We start from the raw sequence: 25,572 nt of genomic DNA, 5'->3' as shown, positions 1-25,572 counted from the left end.
GTTGTGCATGTAGACGGTGAAAAGCAGAGTAGTGAGATGATAGGATTTATCAGGATCCCTCTGACTGTTGTGTTTAAAATAGATGTGAAGGGGATAAAGTTTGAAGCGATTGTAATAATCATGAGAAATGATGGTTTTCAGCAGTGGAGGTGGTGAGAAGTGGACAGATTCAGGATTTATTTTGAAAATACTCAGTGGCATCTACTGATGTAGTTAGATGTGTCTGTAAGAGACAGAAGATTTAAGGATGACATACACTGTACTTGACCTGAGCAGCCTTAGAAGGAGAGAGTTGCCATTAGAGAGTGAAGTCTTCAAGAGGAGCAGGCCAGGATGGGAGAGATCAGAGCTCATCTCTAACTGGTTCTTAGGTATCCACTGGACATTTATGTGGAAATACTGAGTAGGCAAGTGGATAAATAAGCTAAGGAGGTAGGAGGAAAATTAGGTGAGTGTGATGTCCTGGAAGGCAAGGGAATTTTTTCAAGAAGGGAGTGAGTGGCTATGTGATTTGCAGCTGCTGGGTCAAGTAATGAGTTCTGTAGATTTAGCAACGTGGACATCATTAGTAACACTGACAAGCAGTTTCTGTTTGGTGGTGATGGTAAAGACATGATTGAATGGAAACGAGAGAGTGTAAGAAGGAATGGAAGACAGGAAGTATAGATAATTCTTTTGAAATTTGCTGCAAAGGAAAACAAAGAAATGGGGCAGTGACTGGAGGGGAAATTCAGAAAGGGACACATTCCTTAACATGGGAGATACAACTGTATTTGTAAGCTCTGGGATTGATAGAGTGAGTACAGATGGAAAATTTTGTGAAACTTCAGGGAGGCAGAATGATTGGCTGGGGGATGTCCTTGAGGAGTGGAAGAGAGGTTATAGCACATAGTAGAAGAATACATTTCTTCATTCATTCATTCAAGTATTCAGTACTTACTTTGTCAGGTACCATTTTGGGAGGGTGGAATATTTCATGGAACAAAATAAAGATCTCTGGCTGTAATGGGGCATTCTAGAGGTTGGTCTTGATAGGAGTGTCGATAGTTCATCTGTGGTAACAGGAGGATAGGTGTTAAATGGGAACTTCTGGAAATTGTCTTCTGATTTCTTCTTTTTTTGGGAGAAGAGAAAAACATGGACAGTAGCTATGAGGGGAAAGCTATTACAGGTTTGAGGAGAGAGGGGATGGTATGAAATAGTCCTGGTAGAGTGAGAGAAGGAATGCACCAGAACGATGTTGTGTGGGTGCTGGGCAGTGCTAAGCCTTACTATTATAAATTTAAAGACTAGTCAGCATGGCATGCATTTATTTCTCTAGCCCCATCAGCTACACAGATAAGGCACAGAGTAGGCAGAACATTGGGTTTAACCAAGTTTATGATTTAGCCTAGTGACTAAGATAAAGTAAGGGAGGGACCAAGGGAATGGAGAATGTGTGCATGGGAATAATTTTGATGATTGAGTTTTGAAATTAACTGGGATAGGATGGAACAAGTAGATGAAGAGGAATGAGGGATAGTGAAAAGGTGGTAGGATGAATGGATTGTCTGTTGCATTAGACTGAAGAATTTTTGGTGCCCAGGAACTAGAGGAAATAAACTGGAAAGTTAGGTGGTAGTCAGGGAGTAGGATGTTTGTTATTGAGATTTTGAAGCAGTTGCAGTTATTGGTAATAAAAGGATTTGAGTGGCTGAGAGAGGAAGGAGGACAAGATCTTGGGGGAGGAAGAACTCAAAGAATGGAGAGGTCTGGATATTGTGAGGATCATCTGTGTAAATATTGAAATTGCTAAGTATTAATATTGTTGGAAAGAGTGACAGTGAGCCAGGAGCTAAAATCTTTGAGAAATGAGAGCAAGAGATACAAAGATGAACAGATGACTATAACAAAGAGTAATTAATAGTAGGTGGTAGTGTCTGCTGACTTTAGACTCAAGGCTGGGTATATTTAAGGAGGAGGCAGGGAGAATGGTCTGGAATTAGCAATGAAAAGCAAGGATACCTATCTGGTGCCTGGTCCTGTGATAGGAAGGAAATGAGAGAATAATCAGTCATTGCTTTAAATAGCTGCAGGGATCAGTAAATCAGGAGAGCTGGAAGGTGAAGGGAATGTTCAGCAAAGAGGTTGAGCATTTAGGAGGTTTTGTTGTTACTGACTGTTGTGTTCCAGAGGGCACAGTAAAGGTTTTGGGATTGGAGGAGGAGTGATAGATGGGGACAGAATGGAGAACATGTGGAACCATATGGAAATTGGAGTGTGGAAGATGAAGGGTGTCTGAGGTATCTGAGACTATATAGTAAAGAAGGATAAAGGGCCCAATAAAGTAGATTAGTTGTGATTGTCTGGACAAATAGTGTGGTGAGGTTGTGCTGGGGAATGCTGAGGTGGATGTCGAGGGACCTTCTCTCCATTCCTGCAGATGAAGGTTGGAGCCTGAGGGAAGGGATGGAGATTGAGGGAATAGGAATCTGCCTGTCACACTCAGTACATGGTGTGGCTTGTTGGGCTTTGCTTTAGGGGGACCAGTTATATGAGGAGGGTTTTACTCTGGAGTGCTGCCATATACATTAGCTAGTCTAGTTTTCACCAGACAATACTTGGTAAAATTATAATCTGCTTGCAGATACCTCCCAAATCTGTTACCTACAGCCCACATTTCTTCATAGATCTCCAGACCATTGTGTGTTAATATCTTACTATTCACTGAACAAGTCTACTTGGGTATCTCGTAGATACCTTCTTAAACTTACATGTCTGAAACCAAATGTAACATCTATTAAATCTGTTGTTTATTTATGTCAGAAAAATTGTACTACCTGGTTACCCAAGCTAGATACTTGAGCTTTATTCTAAAGTCTGTTCTCCTCCTCCTTCCCATATCTAGTTATCATTAAATCTTACAAATTTTATCTCCTAAATAGCTCTTGGATCTGCTTCTGTTATTTCCAGTGCCTTCCTGCCCACATTATCAGCTTTCAGTTTTATTGTCCCACCTGACCCGAATCATTATCCCTAACCACCTGTTCTAGCCATATTGAGTCATATTCATTTCCTCACATATATTAATAGCAAATAGGTTTTGACCTGTGCAGATGCTGCAGATTTAGCAGTGAGTTATGATTGTGGGCTTAGTATTCAGTGCATGAAACTTCCTCTAATGAATTTCCATTCTTAAAAGAAAAAGCCACAGGTTTAATATAGAGAGAATAATCCAAGGAGAAACTTTTGTCACCAGGTCTTTATTTTCTTCCAGAAAATATAATTTCCTTTCAAAGAACAGTGTTCTTTTTTTAGGGCAAATGATTTTTTTTTTACTATGCAAATACTTTTAATTTTTGCTTGACTTATATCGGTTGCATTAATATAGTCATTGGATTATCCTTTTATTTGCTGCTATTGTTGCCATACTTCTGATGATAAGTCTTTTTTTTTTTGTGGTGATGATATGGTATATACTGATGCTAATCACAGATTCCTTAAGCATCTTTTGAAATCTGTTTATTAATGAGTTTTTTCATCTTTTTTTTTCCTCCTCAGGTAAGAACTTATATTTCTTTTTGTTTATGTTTTATTGAAGGTTCGGCTTGTAGATGCAAGCTTTATTTGGACTGAGCCCCATTCTAAGAGACTTAAAGTTAAACTGACTATTCAGAAAGAGGTAAGTTGTACATAGTTTTCTCAGCATGGTTAAAGTGTGGGTAGTGAGAATGAGAGCCTAGAGGTAAGTCATTTATGGCTTGAACAACTTAAAAGGGAAAGAATGCACTCTTAATTTTAGTCTTTTGTTTTCTTTGATCATCTGTACAAGTAATTAGGTCACTAGTAAGAGCAGCCATTGCTCATGATTAGTGGGTTAAGTATCTTTTCCAAAGTTATTTTTATTAGGAAAAGGATTAAAGTGAAAACATGGGCTAAGTAAGGCATTATTTCTCAAACTTGGTTGATGGTTATAATGACTTATAGTAATGAAGTCAAAATCTCTGGATGTGAGGCCCAGGAATCTGTATATAGGTTGAGTATCCCTTATATGAAATGCTTGGGACCAGAAGTGTTTCAGACTTTGGATTTTTTTGAATTTTGGAATATTTGCATTATCCTTACTGTTGAACATCCCTAATCTGAAATGCTCTGATGAACCATTTCCTTTTAGTGTCATAATACGTGCTCAAAAAGTTTTGGATTTTGGAGATGAAATTTCAGATTTCACATTTTTGGATTTGAGATGCTCACCCTATATTTAAAAAGCTTCCCACATGGTTTCTGATCAGCCATGTTTGGGAACCATTAAATTAAGATTACTTAATTTAATGGTTCCCAAACATGGCTGATATTTTCTTTTGAGAATTTTCCTAATGTTTTTCTTCTAAGGATGAATTCTGTATATTTATACACACACATACACACACGCACACGTAAGTTCTTCAGAGAATATCCTCATGACCATTTCAATAGTAATTTGAAACTTTAATTCACTAAATCTTAGGAATTAAACCTGTATACCTTTCTTGAAACATTATAACTTATGACTGTAAATTTGACTAATTAATGTCCTGAAGGCATTCATGGAAAAAGGTTTAAAGCTAAATATTAAAGCATCTTTTTTTAAGAAAAGTATTTGTTATTAAACAGAACCATAAGAATGAAGGAGTATAATTGTTTTCTTTATTAGGTGATGAATGGTGCTATCCTTCAGCAAGTGTTTGTGGTGGATTATGTTGTTCAGTCCCAGATGTGTGGAGATTGCCATAGAGTGGAAGCTAAGGATTTCTGGAAGGCTGTGATTCAAGTCAGACAAAAGGTAATGAGAGAAAGATGATGAGTGAGTCCTACATCTTGTATCTCATATTTGTCAATTACAAACAGCTAGGAAAGCCTCCTCCTTTCCCTTCTTGCCATATCCTTCAGGTACCAAGGATAGTCTAGGTCCCTGGAGCATTCTCCTTTGGAAATAGGTCATTATTACATTTTAGGTAATCTTTAAAGACTCTTTGTTTAGAAAATCAGTATTCTATATTTATAGATGGTATGTGTGTGCTGTGCCTATAAATGGCTTGTTTTGGGCATTTAGTGATCTAATAATGCATTTATATTTAGACTCTGCACAAAAAAACTTTCTACTATCTGGAGCAGTTAATTCTGAAATATGGAATGCATCAGAATACACTTCGCATCAAAGAGATTCATGGTGAGTTAAGCATTTGAAATGATGTCAAAATTTTATTTCAACTTACCTAAGTAATCTCCTTGCTGATAATATCTGGGTTAGTACTGTACAAAAGAATTTTCTGCTAGGAAGAAAAAAATCTTAGTTCTCTATCTGTATTGTCCAGCATAGTAGTCACTGGCCACATGTGGCTGTTGAGTACTTGAAATATGGCTAGTGCAGCTGAAGAACTGAATTTTTAATTTTCTTCTATTTTAATTTAAATTTACATGAAATATAGCCACATGTGACTAGTGGCTACCCTGTTGGATAGCACATATCTAGAACTAAGGTTTTTTTCCTTTCATAGTCTCCATCCCCAATTCAAGGCATTTATTAAGCATCTAGTTTGTGATAGATGCTATTCTGGGTTCTTAAAACATAAAGGTGAGTTAATATTAATTCCTGCCCTCAGTGGATTATTCATCTTGCTACCAGATGAGTAAACCAGATTTAGTAAATTGCATTAATAGAGTGTAAAGTGCTATCATAGAAAATTCATCAAAAACTTGTTTTATGTGGAAAGATCAGTTTCTGATTGGAAGATAATTATTTTTGAAATCTGTAAGATTTTTTCATAATGTTTTTATGTTTGCTGAGAGAGGTATTTGTCATGGAATAATTAATCAAAGGCCTGAACTTGTAATAACAAACAGTGATATACAAATAATATAATTAGATTTCTTAAAGATGGAATTTTAAAACTTTTGGATATTTTTGGAATTAATATAAAATATAAGTGTTTTTTAGTAAACTCAAAAGTCTCTTGCTAAGGATGATGTTTTTGCATGGTGCTTGCTACTGCTAAATGAATTGTTTTCCTAGCCTCTTTTTTTAAAATTTTGAAATATTAATTAAGGGGTACAATAGTTTTTGTTACATGGATATCTTGCATAATGCTTAAGTCAGGGCTTTTGGTGTGCCCATCACCAGATTAGTGCTCATTGTACCCAATTAGGTAAGTTTTTATATCACATCCACCCTGCCACCCTTCCCCCGTCTTGATTTCTCATGTCCTTTATGTTGTTTTATGCCCCTGTACCCATCGTTTAGCTCCCACTTATTAGAGAGAACATATAGTCTTTGGTTTTCCATTCCTGAGATACTTCACTTAGGATAATGGTCTCTAGTTCCTTCCATGTTACTGCAAATGACACTATTTCATTCTTTTTTATGGCTGAGTAGTGTATATATATATCTACATACCCATACCACATTTTCTTTATCCACTCATGAATTGAAGGGCACTTAGGTTGATTCCACATTTTTACAATTGTGAACTATGCTGTGATAAACATTCAAGTGCAGGTGTCTTTTTGTTTGTTTTGTTCTTGCTGATTTGTTTGAGTTCTTTGTAGATTCTGGATCTCACTCCTATTTTTAAAGTATAAGTTTAGTGATAGTTATTCTTAAGGGAAATGACCACGTTCTTAAATTATGCTTCTTATTTTAAAACTGTGAGTACTACTGTTACTGGTCTGTTACTCATTTATCTTGTTTGTGTTGAGAAAATTGCTTTTAAAAGTGTGATCTCTGGTCTTTAAGTGGGGGAAAATTTAGTATCAGTTATGTCACCTGGAGAAAATCTTTTAAGCTTTGCATCTGACCAGAGCATATTAACCACTAGACGCAGGATTAATAGTTAAATTGGTGAATTAGTGAATGGTTATTATGGGTAAGGTACCTTACTGCCTGTTTAACTGGTTATTGTGGCTAGCTATTGGACAAAAATACACCTTTGCTCTATGTAACTTTGTTCCGACTAACTCTTTTGGAGATAAAGAGACCAAAATATTCTAGCTAAGGAAGTAAAATGCTGTTATACTACTAATTTATCACCTTGGCAGAAATATTCTCACACAGAATTTTTGGGTAGTGAAAGACTTGGGTGCATTTTGCGATCTCTTTAAAAATCAAGAGTGTTGTAGGTTTAACACCCCTTTTTCTATCCAGAGGAATTAATCTGTTTTTTTTTCCTACTAGTTCTTGGTTTGATTTAAATGAATATTTATTTGTTTATTTGTAACTTTATTTTAAAAATCATAGTAATCATTAAAATTCAAACATAGAAGTATGTATGAATAAAGGACCTCTTCTTCACTATTATCTACCTGTCATCCTCAGAGGTAGCCCCTTAAACTAAAATGGTGTAATATTATTATATGTATATTAGCCATTTATGTTTATCTCTAATGCGAATTGTCTGTTCTTTCATTCATATATCTGTTTTCCTAATTTTTTATCTTTTATTCAGGATATCTATCTCATTATGTAGCTATATATAGAGAGAGAGAGAGAGAGAGAGAGAGGGAGGGAGAGAGGCTGAGAGAGCAAATACTTTTTGGCAGTGCACCATTTTTTTTTATCATTCTTTAGTTACATAGCTATAGCTTATGGCTTTTGTGTCTTATATAGAAAAGTTTTCTGTACTCCCAAGATTATTTTTAAAGTGTAGTGCTTTGGTTTGTGTTTTACTTTTGGATCTTTAATCATAATCTAGGAGTTTTGCCTAAAAGATAAACTGATTGTCTCAATATCTACCTACTGAGTAGTCTTTTCTCCACTGATTTGAAATATTTCTTTTTTTATATACAGTAAATTCCCATATACACACCTCACTTCTGGACTTGATGTTATCCCACTGCTTCTACATAGCATGTAAATTATTATACTTCATAGTATGTGCCTGCTTCATGAGTTTTTTTTACAAATTTTTTTGGTTGATGTTTTTAAAAGCATGGATGTGGAACCAAATTTTGTTGGTTTGATCCTCTGTCCCTCCAGTTTTTTGCTGTATGATCTTGGGTGTGTTATTTAACTTCTCTGAGCCTCAGTTTTTCTATCAGTAAAATGGAGAGGATGATAATAGCACTCACCGAATAGCATTATTGTGAGGATTAAATGAGCTAATCACAGTAAAGCATTTATGAACCCTGATTAGCACATAATCATATTTATTCAGTTCTTTGTTGAAGTTTTATAGTTATTTTTCATAAAGATTTTAAATGTTTCTTATTGGCTTTTGGCTAAATAGTTTATACTATTGTAGATGGCAACTTTTTTCATTACATTTTCTAGTTGTTTATTGCTAATATATAGGAAAGCTATTGATTTTATATATTGATTTTTCTGAAATTTTTTAATATTACTAATAGTTTACAGTTGATATTCTTGGTTTTCTAGGTGAACAATTATCTGTAAACAGTGATAGTTTTATTTCTTTTTTTTTTTTTTTTTTTTGAGACAGAGTCTCACTCTGTTGCTCAGGCTAGAGTGAGTGCCATGGCGTCAGCCTAGCTCACAGCAACCTCAAACTCCTGAACTCAAGCGATCCTCCTGTCTCAGCCTCCCGAGTAGCTGGGACTACAGGCATGCGCCACCATGCCCGGCTAATTTTTTCTATATATATTTTTAGCTGTCCATATAATTTCTTTCTATTTTTAGTAGAGGTGGGGTCTCGCTCTTGCTCAGGCTGGTCTCGAACTCCTGAGCTCAAACGATCCGCCCACCTCGGCCTCCCAGAGTGCTAGGATTACAGGCGTGAGCCACCGCGCCCGGCCTGTTTTATTTCTTTCTTTGCAGTATTTTCCTTCTCTTCCCCACCCGCCTTGGTTAGAAGTGGAGAATAGCATTGAGTGGTAGCATGTCAAACATTATTTTTTTTTATGTTTCATCCATAAGTATAATATTTGTTGAGATTTCTATTTGATATATGTGCATACATACTTAAGCACTCTTCTGTGCAATCTTGCTGTCAGTTATGTTAGTGACATTGAAAAGAGGAAGTTTGCCTTTTTCCGACCTAGTGTTTTTGTCAATTTGATCATTTTGATTTTGAGAGAATCTTATTCCAGTCCCCCACAGGAATTATGAATGTGTTAACATTTTTAAATTTTTTCTTTCTTTCTTTTTTTTTTTTTTAATAGTTTTTGTTTTCTGTGTCTCAGATACATTCCTAATATCTTGGAAGATTGCTTCATTTATTACATAAAATATCTTTTGTTCTTGTTGTTCTCTCCCCCTTGGCCTTGAATTTTATTTTGTCTGGGATTAAAATTATGAATCCTGTTTCCTTTTGTTATTTGTTTGACTTATTTTGTCTGTCCTTTTGCCAAACTAGTCTTAAGTGATATCCTTAATCTGAAAATCTATATTTTCTTTTTCCTTCCTTCCTTTTTTTTTTTTTTTTTGAGACAGAGTCTTGCTCTGTCGCCCATGTCATCAGCCTAGCTCACAACAACCTCAAACTCCTGAACTCAAGCGATCCTCTGGCTTCGGCCTCCCAGAGTGCTAGGATTACAGGCGTGAGCCACCATGCCCCACCTAATATATTTTCTATATCTTCTAATAATTTGATTTGTTTAATATGTATTTAATTTGTGATTTAGTCATATTAGTAGAGGAAAATCTTATTTTAAAGAATGATTTTCATGTGGCTTTTTTTTTTTTTAAAGATGGCCTGGATTTCTATTATTCCTCAAAACAACATGCTCAGAAGATGGTAGAATTCTTTCAATGTACAGTTCCTTGTAGGTATGTTCTGAACCTAGATGTGGCTAAGTTCAAGGACCTGGGAATGGATGGGGGTCACATCTATTCTCCAGGATTAGACAACTTCTTTTATGTTAAAATGGTAATAGGAATACTTACATAATCATGAACGTTTATTGGGTTAGCCACTTTAAGGGAGATATTAGCCAAAGAGCATGTTAAGAATCTCTTCAGGGAGCTAGACCTAGCCCCATGATAATTAAGTACTGTAGTGCTGAACCATTGACCAAATGTAAATGATAAGAGAAAGGGAAGATAGGGATTATAGGACTTTGGGAAGAAGCTCATTGAGAAGGTAGTACGTGTGCTCCAAAGAAGGGGAAATTTTCATAGGTGGAGTTTATCTTGGGTTAACCTTGGGAAAGGTGGGATTAGTGTGAACTAAGACTTGGCAGTAGACATTAATGTGGCTTTTAATGGGTGCTATGTGCAGTAGATTGGTCTTAACCAAGGGCATGTTTTGGAGGTTTTTAGTCGATAAGGTTGAAAATAGGTAGGGCGTAGTCAGACTGGTGAAGGTTTTGAAATGCAAGTGGAAGAAATTAGGCTTTATCATAGTAGGCATTAGGAAACTGTTTCAGACCTCGGACAGTGATGATTTGATTTGTTGAAAATTGTATTCCTGAGTCTATACAAGTAAGGACCTTTGTCTTTATATTATTATTAACTTTTTTCCTAATAGATACAAAGCATCCCAAAGATTGATCTCTCAGGATATCCATAGCAACACATATAATTACAAAAGCACTTTTTCTGTGGAAATTGTTCCAATATGCAAGGTACTTTTTTTTCATTTAATTAATTTATATCTATAAAAGAGTACAGGTAATTAATTGCCTTATATGTAATTTGTAGCTCCTGGTTTCCTTCTGGGGTTGGTTAAAAATCTAGAGTAACTTTTTTAAATGATTTCTAACATATTCAACTATGTGAAAAAGATATTAAAAAAGTAATTATGCTTGTAATTATGAATTGACATACCTTTTATTTTAGGGTAATAAAATGAAAAGACCTGGTTGCAGTTTTTAAAAGTCCATATTCCTCAAAATTTGTGATCCTATGAACCTATATGACAGTTCTATGAAACTTTGAATAAAAGAAATGACACTAAAATCAATATTAGCCACCTTGTGAAACATGTGCAAACATAGTTTTGCTAAGATTAAATTAAACAATATTATGAAAATAAGATCATAAAATCATGATTTAAAAGCAAAATCTGAATAAAACATTTAAACTATAGATTACCATTTTATTAATTGTATAATACTAAGATAAAACCCTATTTTAAAAATATAAATGAATTAAAATTCAAGCAGTTATTCAGCATCTACTGTATAGAAGGCTGTATACTGAGGATGATATAGCTATAGGTCTCTACCATGTAGGAACTCGTATGTTGATATTCAGTCACTAACTGATAGCTGCCATAATTTATTGTGACTATATTCTATGTAAATTTAATACCTGGGTACTTTAGTATCTTTTTTACCTCATTCACATCTCAGAGTAACTGAGGTAAGCCATATCATTTTGAAGATGAGGAAATTGAAGTTTGGGGAGGTTAGACAATTTGCCCAAAGTAACATAACCACAAAATGATGAAGCTAGTATTTGCATGCAGGTCTGTGACTTTAAAGATTTAAAGCTGTTATTGCCAATTTATACTATAGTACAGTACTAGGATGAAATGATAGCTTAAAACAGAGTTAGCAGACCTTTTCTGTAGAGGGCCAGATGGTAAATATTTTTAGCTTTCAGGCCATATAATCTCTTTTGCGACTACTGAGCTCTGCTATTGTTGCACAAAAGTAGCATGGATAATGTGTAAGTGAATGGTCAGGGCTGCGTTCTGGCAAAACTGTATTTATATAACAGGCCGTGGGCCAAATTTGTCCTGAAGGTCCTATTTTACTGATCTCTGGTTTAAAGCAGTCAGCATTTTCCTGGCACAAAACCTGAGGAGTAAGAATTTAGGTGTGAGGGTATATTTAGATCTTGTGTATTAAATGCTTTGACTAACTTAATTGTGTAACTGGGGAGGTACACCATGTAAAGAAGTATTTTCATTTATCTTTGGAAACTCTTGAGTTAAAAACCAAGTACTGAACTAGGAGGTATTATATTCAGAATTTCCCTTTAGTGGAGAAGCCTATGATTGTGAATAGATAACACCTTGAAATATAACTCAGATCCTTTTTGTATTTTAATAGTTTAAAAATAGCTAATTTCACTGCTGGTTAATATCTCCCAGTATACATATAGACATCTGTGACTTTTTTGGGCATTAAATCTTTGATTACATATTGGTTCATGTAGCCATGTAAGAGAAATGTATTGTTCCCTTGAAATTTGTTTTTTGTGGAGAGTAAAAGAAATCATAAGTAGATTAGAAAATCAGTCTCCTGATGTTTATAATACTTTGCTCAGAATGCATACTATATTCAGATATAGAGTGATAAACAAGAATTCACAGTGCAATAAAATTAAACTTAATGAAAGCTTGGTGAATAGGCCCTAGAAGATTTTTAAAGCATTTTTATTAAGATAAATAGTCCTGTCCTAAGAAGGTATGGCTTATTTTCAGTTTCTTTAAGGTCTGATTCTTTTCTTTAGGTCCTTTGTTGATACATAGAATTAAAAATAATGTTGTAGTTGGGCAAGTGCAGTTGGATTGGGTGTACATTGATGAGTGTTTATTGGACTGTTCTTTAGGATTTGCCTTATTCTAAATGGTAGTTCTCATGCCTAGGATAATGTTGTCTGTCTGTCTCCAAAACTGGCACAAAGCCTGGGAAATATGAACCAGATTTGTGTGTGTGTTCGAGTAACCAGTGCCATTCACCTCATTGATCCAAACACCCTACAAGGTAAGTTGTGGAAACTATTTGCCTTGACAGTTTTTTTGTTATATGGCAAGCAATAATAATATGTGTTGTTAATTTTATCAAGCATTCTTGATAATATTGTTTTGAAGGGATAGTTAAAATTTGTACTACTGTTTAATACTTATAAAACACTGGAATTACAAAGCTTTTCAAAAAGTCTTTTATTTTTTACTTAAAGAATTCTGTGTACTTGTACAGATTTACTAGTTTATTCCATTGATTTCTAGTGAAATTGACTTATTTATTTACCTCATTTAATTTTTGTGACTACTTAAATTCGTTGCTAAATTTTGATGTTTAGCAGTTATTTTAAATTTTAGAACATTGGATTTTCTGTGATCCAGTGGATGATTTAGTTTGAATTTTAAATAATTTCATCATTATATATCTTTTTTAAACATTGCCTTTATAGAATAAATTATTTTTAAAGAAGACCACATTTTGACAGGTATCTTAGTGTTTGGCTGTATCTCCTGCTTGTTGATCATTTTTAGTTATTTACTATAAAGTAAGTTTCCTCGTTTATTTTGATATTTTCCAGAAAGTCATTCATTATCCTTCTCAACTAGAATTCATCAGTTAAAGGCCTATTTGCAATATTAAGATGGACATTCTTTATCTGTCTGGTAGAACTAGGTGTTATTTCCTTTAACCTCAGGAGTTAAGATGACTGATATGTTTCTAAAATAAAATGCCAGGACATGGGACAACTATACAACTGATTGGATGTGGTCTTATTTAAAAAGAACTTAGCACTATGGCATTCTTACAGTAACTATTTAAGATATATTTGACACCTGGTATTTCTTTTGTGCTCTGAGAAGTTTGGGGTTGATTTATAGAAATAAATGATGATCCCAGAAGGTGAGTAGATACTGTAGTTCTAGTTGACTCGATGCTTCCCAGTTGGTATATATGAACTTCTTCCTAGTTAACGCATTTGATGACTTTTAGAAATACATTATTTCTCTTGTTCTTTATAGTGTTCTGTGCTTATTCTTAGTTGCAGATATTGATGGGAGCACTTTCTGGAGTCACCCCTTTAATAGTTTATGCCATCCCAAACAGCTAGAGGAGTTTATTGTGATGGAATGCAGCATAGTCCACGATCTAAAACGCAGTGCAGGTGCTGGAATGATATCAAAAAAGGCAAGCTATATCCTGTCTACCTTCTTTTTTTCCTCCAACTTACTATTGTTTCAGTTCCACCTTTTTAAAAAAATTTGTTGGTAATTCTAAAATGTGGAATCCAAATAAAGCTAGCACCACATTAGGATAAAAATGCATTTTGTTTTTTGTTTTTTTTTAACATGGTCATTGTGAAAATTATCTGACTTACGCTATCTGGTAAGTTAATTTATTCTCTCTTGTGTTGGAAAAAAATTTTTTTTTTTTTTTTTTGAGACAGAGTCTCACTCTGTTGCCCAGGCTAGAGTGAGTGCCGTGGCGTCAGCCTAGCTCACAGCAACCTCAAACTCCTGAGCTCAAGGGATCCTCCTGTCTCAGCCTCCCGAGTAGCTGGGACTATAGGCATGCACCACCTTGCCCGGCTAATTTTTTCTATATATATTTTTTTTAGCTGTCCATATAATTTCTTTCTATTTTTAGTAGAGATGGGGTCTCGCTCTTGCTCAGGCTGGTCTCGAACTCCTGAGCTCAAACGATCCGCCCACCTCGGCCTCCCAGAGTGCTAGGATTATAGGCGTGAGCCACTGCGCCTGGCCGGAAAAAATATTTTAATGGTTTATTCCATTATTATAAAAATGCATTTCCTTGTTTTATTTTTGTAGAGGAGGACCAAAGGACCAAGTAACTTTTTGAGTTATCATACGTATAAACTATATAGTCTTGTACGGTAGTTCCCCCTTATCCATGGGGGATATGTTCCAAGACCTGCAGTGGATTCCTGAAACTGCAGGTAGTACCAAACTCTGTATATATGCTGTGTTTTTTCCTTTACATACATACCTATGATAAATTTAAATTTATAAATTAGGCACAGTAAGAGATTAACAGTAACAACTAATAATAGAATAATTATAACTATACTGTAATAAAAGTTAAGTGAATGTAGTCTCTGTTTTTCAAGATATCTTATGTGTACTGTACTCACCTGTTTTTGGACAGTGATTAACTGCAGGTAAATGAAACCATGGAAGGTGAAACACTGGATAAATACTGTTGTATTTCGATTTCCTCGTTTGTCCCCAAAATATCTTCTATGCTTTTGTTCAAACTAGTACCCAGTTGGAGACTACACATTATTGTGACTATTGTATCTTTTAAGTCTTCTACATATTTATTTAGAATAAATTAATATAGTTAAGAGCAAACTTTTTATTTATAATGTAGAACATTACATCTCCTTGATAGATATAAAACCAGATAATTATATTTTCTTGGTTTTCAAAAAATAACTAGACAGGTTCGTAAGTCTCTTATAAATAGAAGCAGTCTAATAGCTAGAAAGTAAATCTTCTTAGATAAAATTTAGTGTCTTCCTGATAATTCACTTTCTCAATTCTTTCCTAAACCTGAGACCTTTTATTTTAGTTTTTCTCTTCTACTTCTTTCTCTTCTTTTTATCTCTTTATTTTGATGAAGTTATTCTACTTATAACTCTTAGTATTTTGCTCTTGATCTCACTTTACTTGGCCTGTCTTTGTTAGTTAGAGGTGTTGGCATGTGCTATACTTAATTCAGCCTGGAAGTTTGAAATGTCAGTTATGAGTGCTCATAAAATCTTATATTGGAAAGTGAGTTAACAGTTTTCTAGTTTAAAAATTCAAATTTAGGATGTTTTTGTAACAAATAGTTTTTTCTTTTTTTTAAAGAAGGATTACACTTCAAACTAGTAGATATCCAAGAAATTAATTTCATAAAAGATTTAGCTTTTCTAGTGGTTTACTACTGGGATTTCTAGGCTGTTTTGTCTGAACCCTGGTTCTCTGAACCCTTGTGTCTAACAAGGGTTTGCCTGGAATACTTTATTGCTTTAAGATTTTCCTACCTTTTCAGTTATTTGCTCAATCTGTATTGGCCCATCTTCCTGTGAAAACATTTCTTTTGAAAATTCTACATATCTATTTTTAGGGACATTGTTAATGTTTTATAAAAGTCTTGAATAAAATCTTAGCAAAAATCAATGATTTATTTTTATGAATTTCTTGTGTGTCTTTTCTGTACTCATGATTCAGTAGTTTGTTAATTTCAATGGTATTTCGGAGATCCAGAAAATACAAAACAATTTCCATCTTTAAAATAAAAATGAAAAAACCAGAAATCATTATTGTATTTAACTTTTCTATGAGATGCTTTTTGAGTTATGTTTAGATTATTGAAGAGTACATTTTCTTTCCTGTTAAGCATACCCTCGGGGAAGTCTGGGTACAGAAAACATCTGAAATGAATACAGATAAACAATATTTTTGTCGCACTCATTTGGGACATCTTCTAAATCCTGGAGACCTGGTGTTGGGGTTTGTATTATTTTATAGTATTTTAAACTTCCAATTAGCATTGTACATTTTTTTTGATAGCCAGCAAAGCTATTAAAGTTGTTAATTCCAAAAAGATTTAAAAGTACTTATACTTAGGAGCCTTATAATTCATTTTTATTATTGATAACTAAATTGAACTTTGGATTGGACAGAAGCCCATAGTTATTGCATTTTTGCCACCATCTTAAAGAGTCATTTATTCTAAGAGTTTGGTAATTGAACCCTGAAGTTGTATGGTTAGATGCATATTTACAGCTTTTGTGAGGACTGGGTAGTTTTTTATTGTGCATATGATTTCATTTTTAAGATGTGGCAGCCAGGCCTGGCACAGTGGCTCACACCTGTAATCCTAGTACTTCGGGAGGCTGAGGCGGGAGGATTGCTAGAGCCCGGGAGTTTGAGACCAGCCTGAGCAACATAGTGAGACCCATCTTTACAAGAAATTAAAAATTTAGCTGGGCATGATGGTATGTGCCTATATTCCCAGCTACTCAGGGGGCCGAGGCAGGAGGATCACTTGAGCCTAGGAGTTTGAGGTTGCAGTGAGCTATGGTGACACTACTGTATTCTTGGCCCAGAGTGAGACCCTATGTCATTTAAAAAAAAAAAAAAAAGATATGGTAGCCATATAGTTAAAGGATTTATAAAGATATAGAATCGTTCTTTCTGAATCAGAGCTCATCAGTGTGCTTTAATCCTTAAACATTAGTTTTGCTCTTAGGGTTTCAGTTCCTTTTACCAGAGAATGAGGTTGTTTTTTTTTTTTTTTTTTTTAATTTTGTTTTATTTTTTTAAACTAGATGGAACTATCCAACTGAATTCTAAAGTTAGACTGATAATATAAATCTCTTTTGCTTCTTTTACAAACACATGGTAAGGTAGACAATAATGAATAGTATGTGAAACTCAGAAATGGCCTTATAATCTTTACCAGGATCTGCAGACGCATGTTCACTGCGTAATAAATTATAAAACTTTTAAAGTGGGAAGCATGCTAAATGTTTCATCTCGAGAGGGAATTTTAGGTGATACCTATAAAATAAAAGGTTACATACAAAGAATAAGTAGTCATTAAATTTTCCATTGTTTGTATTTCAGGTTTGATTTGGCCAACTGTAACTTAAATGATGAGCATGTCAACAAAATGAACTCAGACAGAGTTCCAGATGTGGTAAGGCTTTAGATTTTTCCCATTTTTCCGATGTTAAAGAGGATTGATGTAACTCTAATGGGTCACTTTTGAAAGTAACAAATCAATTTAGAGGTTTTCTTTGAAATTGCAATTAAGGTATAATAGTACAAGTTTTCTAAATCATTTTCTTAGTGGGGTAAATCCAAGATTTATTGAGTTTTTTTGTTGCTCTTATTATCAAATTTCCTTCTCTGTCCAAATACTTGATACTATCTGTAGAGCAAAAACAAATTTACAGCCAATAATGATGACCTTTAGAATTTATTCAGGTTCATTCTTATTAGTCTCAGCTTATTTCATGTATATTGTTTAGTTAAGAAGTTATTAGAGTTAAGACCATTATTCAAAGTTGAATATAATTGCAGTTAGGAATAATGTTCACAGATCAAGTCTTGGAGAAAGACTATTTACTTTGAAAAATCTGTTAAGGTCGAACATGATGAGCGTAAGAATTAGGAGCAAAAGTGAATGAAATCAGTGTGAAAGACTATATCCTACTTGCTTAATCTTTTAGAATAAACAATGATTTCTTCAGCTGTGGGTAAAAATAAAGTCATGGTAAAAGAAGAAATGCCACCCTCCCACCATCACCAGTTGTGCTTTTATTAATTGATAAATTAGGAAATGGAAGCATGGTTTGAGAGTAAATCGAAATAGGTATTTCTAGCAAGGTCATAAGAAGGGGATCATGGCAATCTTATAAGATTTTGTGTTTTGTAAAATTATCTTCATTTATTCATTCCACAATTTATTAAACAGTGTTCTAAGATATATTGTTGTGAAAGTTATATTTCTGTAAGTTCTTAATAGTGGGAATAAAAGAAAGAAAAAGTATCTGCCTGTGATAATAAGAATGATTTATGTGAATGGTAGCTGAAAACTGAAGTTTGAGTTAAAAAAAAAAAAAACCTGAAGTTTTTAGTATTAAACTTTTAATATTCAGTCACTGGCAAATTTCAATTAGTTATTTTAATAATTATGCAAATAATGCTCAAGTGCATTCTTGTAAAAAGTTAAATACATGGAGAAAAATTTTAAAAGTCTACTTAACGCTGACTCTATGCCTACTCCTTTCTCCTGAGATGTAACCACTGTCATTAGTTTGGTTACTTCCCTGGCATTCCCATAACCTTTCACTTTTTAACTTTATTGGATTTTGTGGCCCAGTGGCATAGTTTCCATTTTCTATAACTTTCCAAATATTTCTCTTACAGGTATTAATCAAGAAGAGCTATGACCGTACCAAACGTCAGCGTCGTAGAAACTGGAAACTGAAAGAGCTTGCAAAAGATAGAGAAAACATGGATACAGATGACGAAAGGTCCCACTTTCCATTTCAAGTTATCTTTATCTGATATGTTGTCTCAAAGGAAATCCTTAGGATAAATCATTTTTGTGTTGTAAAGAAATAGGTGTCACACAATTGATCCTTGCACTTGATGTTACTCTTGGGTGCTTATTAAGGTATTGATGGAATTGGTATGAGAGGATGTAATGACATTTAATACAGATTCAGGAATTATTTCCTGGGTTATGTATAACCTGGTAATAGTGGTGTTGATGTAAACGGTTCAGTCAGAGAGTTAAAGTACAGTCATATGTTGCTTAACGACAGGGAGACCCTCTGAGGAATGCACCATTAGGTGATTTTGTTATTGTGCAAACATCATAGAGTGTACTTATGCAAACCTACTATCCACCTAGGCCGTATAGTATAGCCTTTTTCTCCTAGGCTACAAAACTGTACAGCATGTTAGGGTACTGAATACTGTAGGCAGTTGTAACACTATGGCAAGTATTTGTGTATCTAAACATATCTAAACATAGAAAAGTTACAGTAAAATATCGTATTATAATCTTATGGGATCATTGTATATGCAGTTCTTAATTGACTGAAATGTTATGTGGCACATGACTGTATAACAACTAAATTACATTGTGGATATCACAAATAGGAGACGAGTACTTATGACTTGAGATAAAAAGAAAACAACTCGTTGTCAAATATGTTATCTCTCAAACAACTTAAGCAGAAATGAAGATAATGTGTTCTAAAAATTTATTGGATGATTCAAAAAGTGGCCTTAATGATGGTAAAGACACTAATGTCTAAAAATTGAGTTTATATAAAATCGTTTCATGAAATGTGAGTTGCAGTGTTTCTAAAATATAATTTCATAATGTAATTCAAAATAAGCACACATAAATAGATAACATGTTAAATATTATAAGTACATATTTGACTTTTTCATCTGTAGTCTTGAAAGTATATATATTTCAGCTTGACCATAAGAGGGGAGGATAGAATGGGGGGGGATCTTTTCATTGTCTTATATTCAACTTTACCTTATATTAAGCTATTTTTTTATCATGTAATTTTGAAAGATTTTTTTATACCTATCAGAGTATTTAATTGACATTCATATTTGACCTTCAGATGTTATGTTTTAAGATTTTAATACTTGGAACATATTTATCTTATAGTACTGAAAATGACTTCACACTTTCTTGGTGAAGATGAAATGTTTAAATGTTTCTTTACCTTATAGACAATACCAAGATTTCCTTGAAGATCTTGAAGAAGATGAGGCAATTAGAAAGAATGTCAACATCTACAGAGGTTGGTGTTTTAGAAGGGTTTGATTTAAGTCATATGTTCCGTATATAAATATAGTACCTAGTATATTTTGGTATCTTAAACTTTGGTATCTTAAACTTTCCCATAAATGACTTTGTTTTTTAAACTACTCTAGTCAAACTTTTACAAAAAAATACTTGTAGAACAGTGAAACTTATTAAAATGTTGTTTGCTATACCACATTTGTATCATTTTCATCCTGCCTTGATCCCTCAAGTTGCTCATCCCTACACTGGTGGAAATTTATTCATGTATTTATTCAGTTCATTCATTCAATGAATATAATTTGAATTCTTGCTCTAAATAAGATACAAGAGCTTCTAATACAACATAGTTAAATAATACTAATGATAGTGGGGGCAGGTAGTTGTAGATTTTCAAATATACATATGATACTTTGTATACATATAAATACTTTGTATTTGTTTGGAATCCTCTTTGTATTTTTCTTAGATTCAACCATCCCTGTGGAAAGTGACACAGATGATGAAGGAGCACCTCGAATTAGTCTGGCTGAGATGCTTGAAGACCTTCATATTTCCCAGGATGCCACTGGTGAAGAAGGTGCACCAATGATGACATAATGAGATCAACTTGTAGACAGTTTCCACATTTGTAGGCTCAGGAAGTTGGACAAAGTAGCTGTTACTGTCCCTTCCATCTATGTCTCTGTATTGTGACAAGAGAAATTTAGTTTTAAGCCTGAATAAACATGACTATTTTGATTGTTTACTCGAAGCACTGAAAAAGATTGATGGCTTTGAACTTTTAGATAGTAAAAGATTGTGGAAAGTGTAATTATTACTGATAGTCCACTTTACATATGGAATTTTATCAGTCTGCTTGTTTATGGGATGCACTGTAGTATTTTCACATACTATGTGCTGGATGTAAAAGCTCAAAAGTTGTGATTCCTTGAATGTTAACTAAATCTTTAAGCATAAAACATGTTTTTACATTCTTTTTTCATTGATTGCTTCAGTAAAAGCATATGAAGAATCGTTTTTAATTTTAACTTGCTACACACTTTCATCTACTTTAGATCATTTTTATGTCCTTGAGGTAGAGAAATTATGGTTCAGCGTATCACTGGACATTCATGAAGAAAGTTAATCTTTTTTATTTCTTCATAAAACTAACATCTTTAAAAGCTATTAAACTGAGGGTTATAGTAATTTTTATTATAGCAGAAAGAAATATATTTCAAATATTTGTAGATTTGTAGCAAATATAGACTAGTTATTTGAAGGTTAAATAATGGTTTGTTCTTTTGTTATTTTTGCCTGTACCAGCAGCTTAGGGCGATAGCTGCTTATGTCATAAAAATGTCTTCCTATCACATCAAGGATTTTGCTTTTAAAATTTTGGTTTACAAATTGAGAAGGAAAGAATTTTCTCTCTGTAAATTTCTATCATTGAACACATCTCCACCAAAAAGAATAGTAGGTTACAGCATGAAGATGAAGTAATAAATGTGAGGTACATGCTTTTTAAAACCATGAATCAGATTTGGATGAAGAATGCTTTCCACATCCTTGAAAAGCCTTGGCTTGGGTTTTAAAGTCTTCTGAGAATGAAGTATTAAGATCCTATTTTTATAAGCAAGATCAGACTTAATAAGTGTGCCAGAGCTAAGAGCTAATTTATTCATTCTATGTATACCATTAAGTAAAGAGATTAGGCTGAGCGTACTGTGGCTCACACCTGTAATCCCACACTTCGGGAGGCCTAGCTGGGAGGATCACATGAGGCCAAGAGTTAGAGACTAGCCTGGGCAACATAGCAAGACCGTGTCTCTACAAAAAATATAAAAATTAGCCTGGTAGGGTTGTGCATGCCTATACTCAGAGCTACTTGAAAGGCTGAGCCAGGAAGATTGCTTGAGCCTGGGAGTTTGAGGTTGCAGTGAGCTGTGATCATGCTGTTGCACTCCAGCCTGGACAACAGAGTGAGGCTCTGCCTCAAAAAAAAAAAAAAAAAGAAAGAAAAAAAAAATGATTGAGCAAGTGCTGCTGCATGGGACATTTTTCTTTTTTTAAAATTGGACTCCCCAATTTTGAAATTATGAATAAAGGCCACTTTCTGTAGTGGCTCCTTTTCTGTCTGCATATTCAGTTAAAATTGTGGTTCTAAAAGGCATATCCTATCCCTGGTAGTGGCCTAGTAGGAATGGCTTGTTCGTAGTTCTTCAAAGGTGAGCATGGCCACAGCAAGTTCTCTTTTGTGGTCTGTGTTTACCTCTGTTATGTCAAGATTTTAAAAATCATGAAAACAAAAGCATTCTTGCCCTTTTTTGTGCCTTGAAATGGTCACTTCAGTGTCATGTTTATATGAGAGGGTATCTCATTCAGTTTTTCAAAGTGGAATTATGTTACTTAAGTACTTGTATGATTTTCCCACTGAAAAATATAGTTTTCTGCTAGCCTTATTTAATTTCATCTTATTCCCATTAATGTTATATCTTTATGAGTATTGAAACCTGTTGGTTAAAAGAAGTCTGTGACAAGGCGAAGGCATGTAGCTAAGAGAAAAAGCTGTCATCGAAGAGCTTGCACAGAGTTAAACAACCTTGATAAATCTACCATTTTAGAGTATGGTTCCCATATTCATGAGGCTTTTAGGTCCCACAGTACTCTAATTGATGTATCAGAGTTGACCTGGGTTAGGAAGGCTGATATTAAGTGTGCAAGAAGCTGATTTATCACCCAATTTAGAAATATGACTAATTTACAAGTCAGTATGATCATTATTTTTTATAGCCAGATCTGCACTTGAAGCTGCTATTTTTTTATTTGTTTGCTTTTTTAAAGCAAGCTAAACAGCAAGATTTATTGGGCACAGAAAGCTCTGGAGAGGAGATGGGTCTGTCCCTGAGTGTGGAGACGACCAAAGCTGCTGTTCTTTAATTAAAAGTTACTGATGAACAGGGAAAGAGTTGAAGGAGAGAGTTGTTTGTATAGCTGAGATGTTTAACAGCATCAAGCTATTAATAATTCCTTGCCACAGTAGAACCCAGAAATTCCAGGCTGTATGCCAAGACACACCTCCCTGGTCAGTACTGAGTTTTCCCTGGACTCCTTTTTAAATTTTTTCTAGAGATAGGGTCTTGCTCCGTTACCCAGGCTGGAATGCAGTGCTGCAATCATAGCTCATTTGTAGCTTCAAACTCCTGGCCTTAGGCAGTAAGTACTCCCACCTTGGCCTCTCCAAGTGCTAGGATTACAGGCATGAGCCACCACGCCCAGCCGAGACTCTTAATTTTAGTAAATGTGTTCATATTGAGTCAATCCTTAGATAAATTGGTATGTTATTTTAGCTTACTTAGTCTGTTATTTCTAGCCCAAGGGACATTTACTTTTTTAAAAAATTGATTTCCAATTTTGCCATAATTTCAAATTTACAAAAAAGTTGCAAGAATTCCTGGATACCCTTCCCAGATTTGCCAAATGTAACCATTTTCCCTCATTTCCTTTCTTTCCCCTTTCACTAAATGTTTTTTCCCCAACCATTTAAGAGTAAGGTACAGACGTGATGCTTCTTTACTCTCTAAATATTTCAGTGTTCCCGGCCACCCCCCACCCTCCCACCCTCGCCCCTCCCCTTCGCCCCAACAAGGGATTCTCTAGTCATGGTGCGAAGACCAAAATCAGAAACTTAACATTGACACAAAACTTACCTAATTGATAAGAGCGTACTGAGAGTTTGTCAGTTATTCCAGTAAAGTCCTTTACAGAAAAATAAATCTAAGATGTTTGTTGCATTATGTTCTCATACCTCTTCTTTAGTCGTCTTTAATCTGGACCAGTTCCTAAGTGTGTGTTTCAGGTAGTTGACATTTTTCTTCTTTTTTTTTTTCCCCTCAGACTGAGAATGTAATTGACAGTTTTGAAGAGTCTATGCCAGTTATTTTATGGAGTTGACCTCAATTTGGGTTTCTCTCATGTTTGTTTTGTGATTAGTTTTAGGTTATGTCCTTTTGGCAGGACTACCCCAGGAGTGTTGCCAGATTCTCAGTGCATTGTATCAGAAGGCAGGAACTGTTGATTAGATGTTCTCAAACTTCTTTGGGTTATTAGTTGGTCTTTTCTGTTGTAAGGAAGAGATTTCCCTTTTTCGTGTATTTGCTTGCTTATTCATTTGTTTTTCTTATCAGTGTGGACTCTTGAATTTTTAACTCAGTAGGATTTAATCCTTTACAATTGTTATTTTCACTTAGTTTTTTTTTTTTGAGACAGAGTCTCGCTTTGTTGTCTGGGCTACAGTGCAATGGCATCATCATAGCTTGCTGCAACCTCAAACTCAGCTGGGACTACAGGCGCACGCCACCACCACAGCCAGCTAATTTTTCTATTTTTTGTAGAGACAGGCTCTCGCTCTTGCTCAGGCTAGTCTCAAACTCCTGATCACAATTGATCCTCTCACTTGGGTCTCCCAGAATGGTAGGATTACAGGCGTGAGCCACTGTGCCGGCTATAATTTTCACTTGGTATTTTAAAAATTCATTTTCAATTTACAGGTAGCGATACTTGCTCTTTGATCTACAGGTCTATAAATTTCAATGCATAGATAATTACCACAAAGTATAAAATCTATCCTACCCCCCAAAAAATTCCCTCATGCTCCCCCACAAACCCATTTCCCATCCTTAACTCCTGGCAACATCTGATCTGTTCTCTGACTTCTATAGCTTACTTTTTTCCAAATGTCATATCAATGAAATCATACAGTATGTAGCCTTTAGAGTCTGTTTTCTTTTCTTTTCTTTTCTTTTTTTTTTTTGAGACAGATTCTCACTCTGTTGCCCAGGCTAGAGTGCCATGGCATCAGCCTAGCTCACAGCAACCTCAAACTGCTTGGCTCAAGCGATCCTCCTGCCTCAGCCTCCTGAGTAGCTGGGACTACAGGCATTAGAGTCTGGTTTCTTTCACTTAGCATGGTACACTTCAGGTGCATCTAAGGCGTTGTATATATCAAGAGTTGGTTCCTTTTTATTTTTGAGTAATGTTGCATTGTATGTATAGTTTATCCATTCCTCTGTTGAGGCACATTTGAGTTGTTTCCAGTTCTTGATGATTAGTAGTAAAGCTGCTATGAACATTTCTGTACAGGTTGTTTTTTTTAATTTCAGCATATTACAGGAACACAAAGGTTTAGGTTACCTATGTTGCTTTTGCCCCGCCGGAGTCAGCTTCAAGCGTGTTCAGCCCCCAGACGGTGCACACTGCACCCATTAGGTGTCAATATACCTATCCCTTCCACCTGCCTGACAGCTGATGAATGTTATGCTACACATCTGATAGAGGGCTGATACCTAGAATCTATATAGAACTCAGGAAAATCAGCAAGAAAAAATCAACCGCATTAAAAAGTGAGTAAAGGACATGAACAGAAACTTTTCAAAAGAAGACAGACTAATGGCCAACAAACATGAAAAGATGCTCAACATCTCTAATCATCAGGGAAATGCAAATCAAAACCACAATGAGATATCACTTAACTCCAGTGAGAATGGCCTTTATCAAGAAGTCCCAAAACAATAAATGTTGGTGTGGATGCAGAGAGATAGGAACACTCATACACTCTGCTGGTGGGACTGC

General features: G+C 34.8%; 1 protein-coding gene across 3 annotated transcripts in view; it reads left to right on the top strand.

Annotated features, from left to right (window-relative positions):
* NMD3 (NMD3 ribosome export adaptor) overlaps nt 1–20,989 on the top strand; it is a 28,097-nt gene extending 7,108 nt beyond the window's left edge. For all 3 annotated transcript variants that reach the window (XM_069475295.1, XM_069475296.1, XM_069475297.1), the window contains exons 5-16: nt 3,581–3,661; nt 4,673–4,801; nt 5,098–5,188; nt 9,661–9,739; nt 10,440–10,536; nt 12,510–12,627; nt 13,649–13,794; nt 16,012–16,124; nt 17,244–17,316; nt 18,552–18,658; nt 19,887–19,957; nt 20,429–20,989. In XM_069475295.1, the coding sequence (XP_069331396.1) occupies nt 3,581–3,661; nt 4,673–4,801; nt 5,098–5,188; nt 9,661–9,739; nt 10,440–10,536; nt 12,510–12,627; nt 13,649–13,794; nt 16,012–16,124; nt 17,244–17,316; nt 18,552–18,658; nt 19,887–19,957; nt 20,429–20,559 (1,236 nt within the window). In that variant the 3' untranslated portion in view covers nt 20,560–20,989. The remainder of the gene's footprint in view (nt 1–3,580; nt 3,662–4,672; nt 4,802–5,097; nt 5,189–9,660; nt 9,740–10,439; nt 10,537–12,509; nt 12,628–13,648; nt 13,795–16,011; nt 16,125–17,243; nt 17,317–18,551; nt 18,659–19,886; nt 19,958–20,428) is intronic.
* Nucleotides 20,990–25,572: the final 4,583 nt, after the last annotated feature.

The sequence above is a fragment of the Eulemur rufifrons genome, chromosome 7 (genome assembly GCF_041146395.1).
Source record: "Eulemur rufifrons isolate Redbay chromosome 7, OSU_ERuf_1, whole genome shotgun sequence".
Classification (NCBI taxonomy): domain Eukaryota; kingdom Metazoa; phylum Chordata; class Mammalia; order Primates; family Lemuridae; genus Eulemur; species Eulemur rufifrons.
The sequence above is the reverse complement of the archived record's forward strand: the minus strand, read 5'-3'. Positions and strand labels throughout refer to the sequence as shown.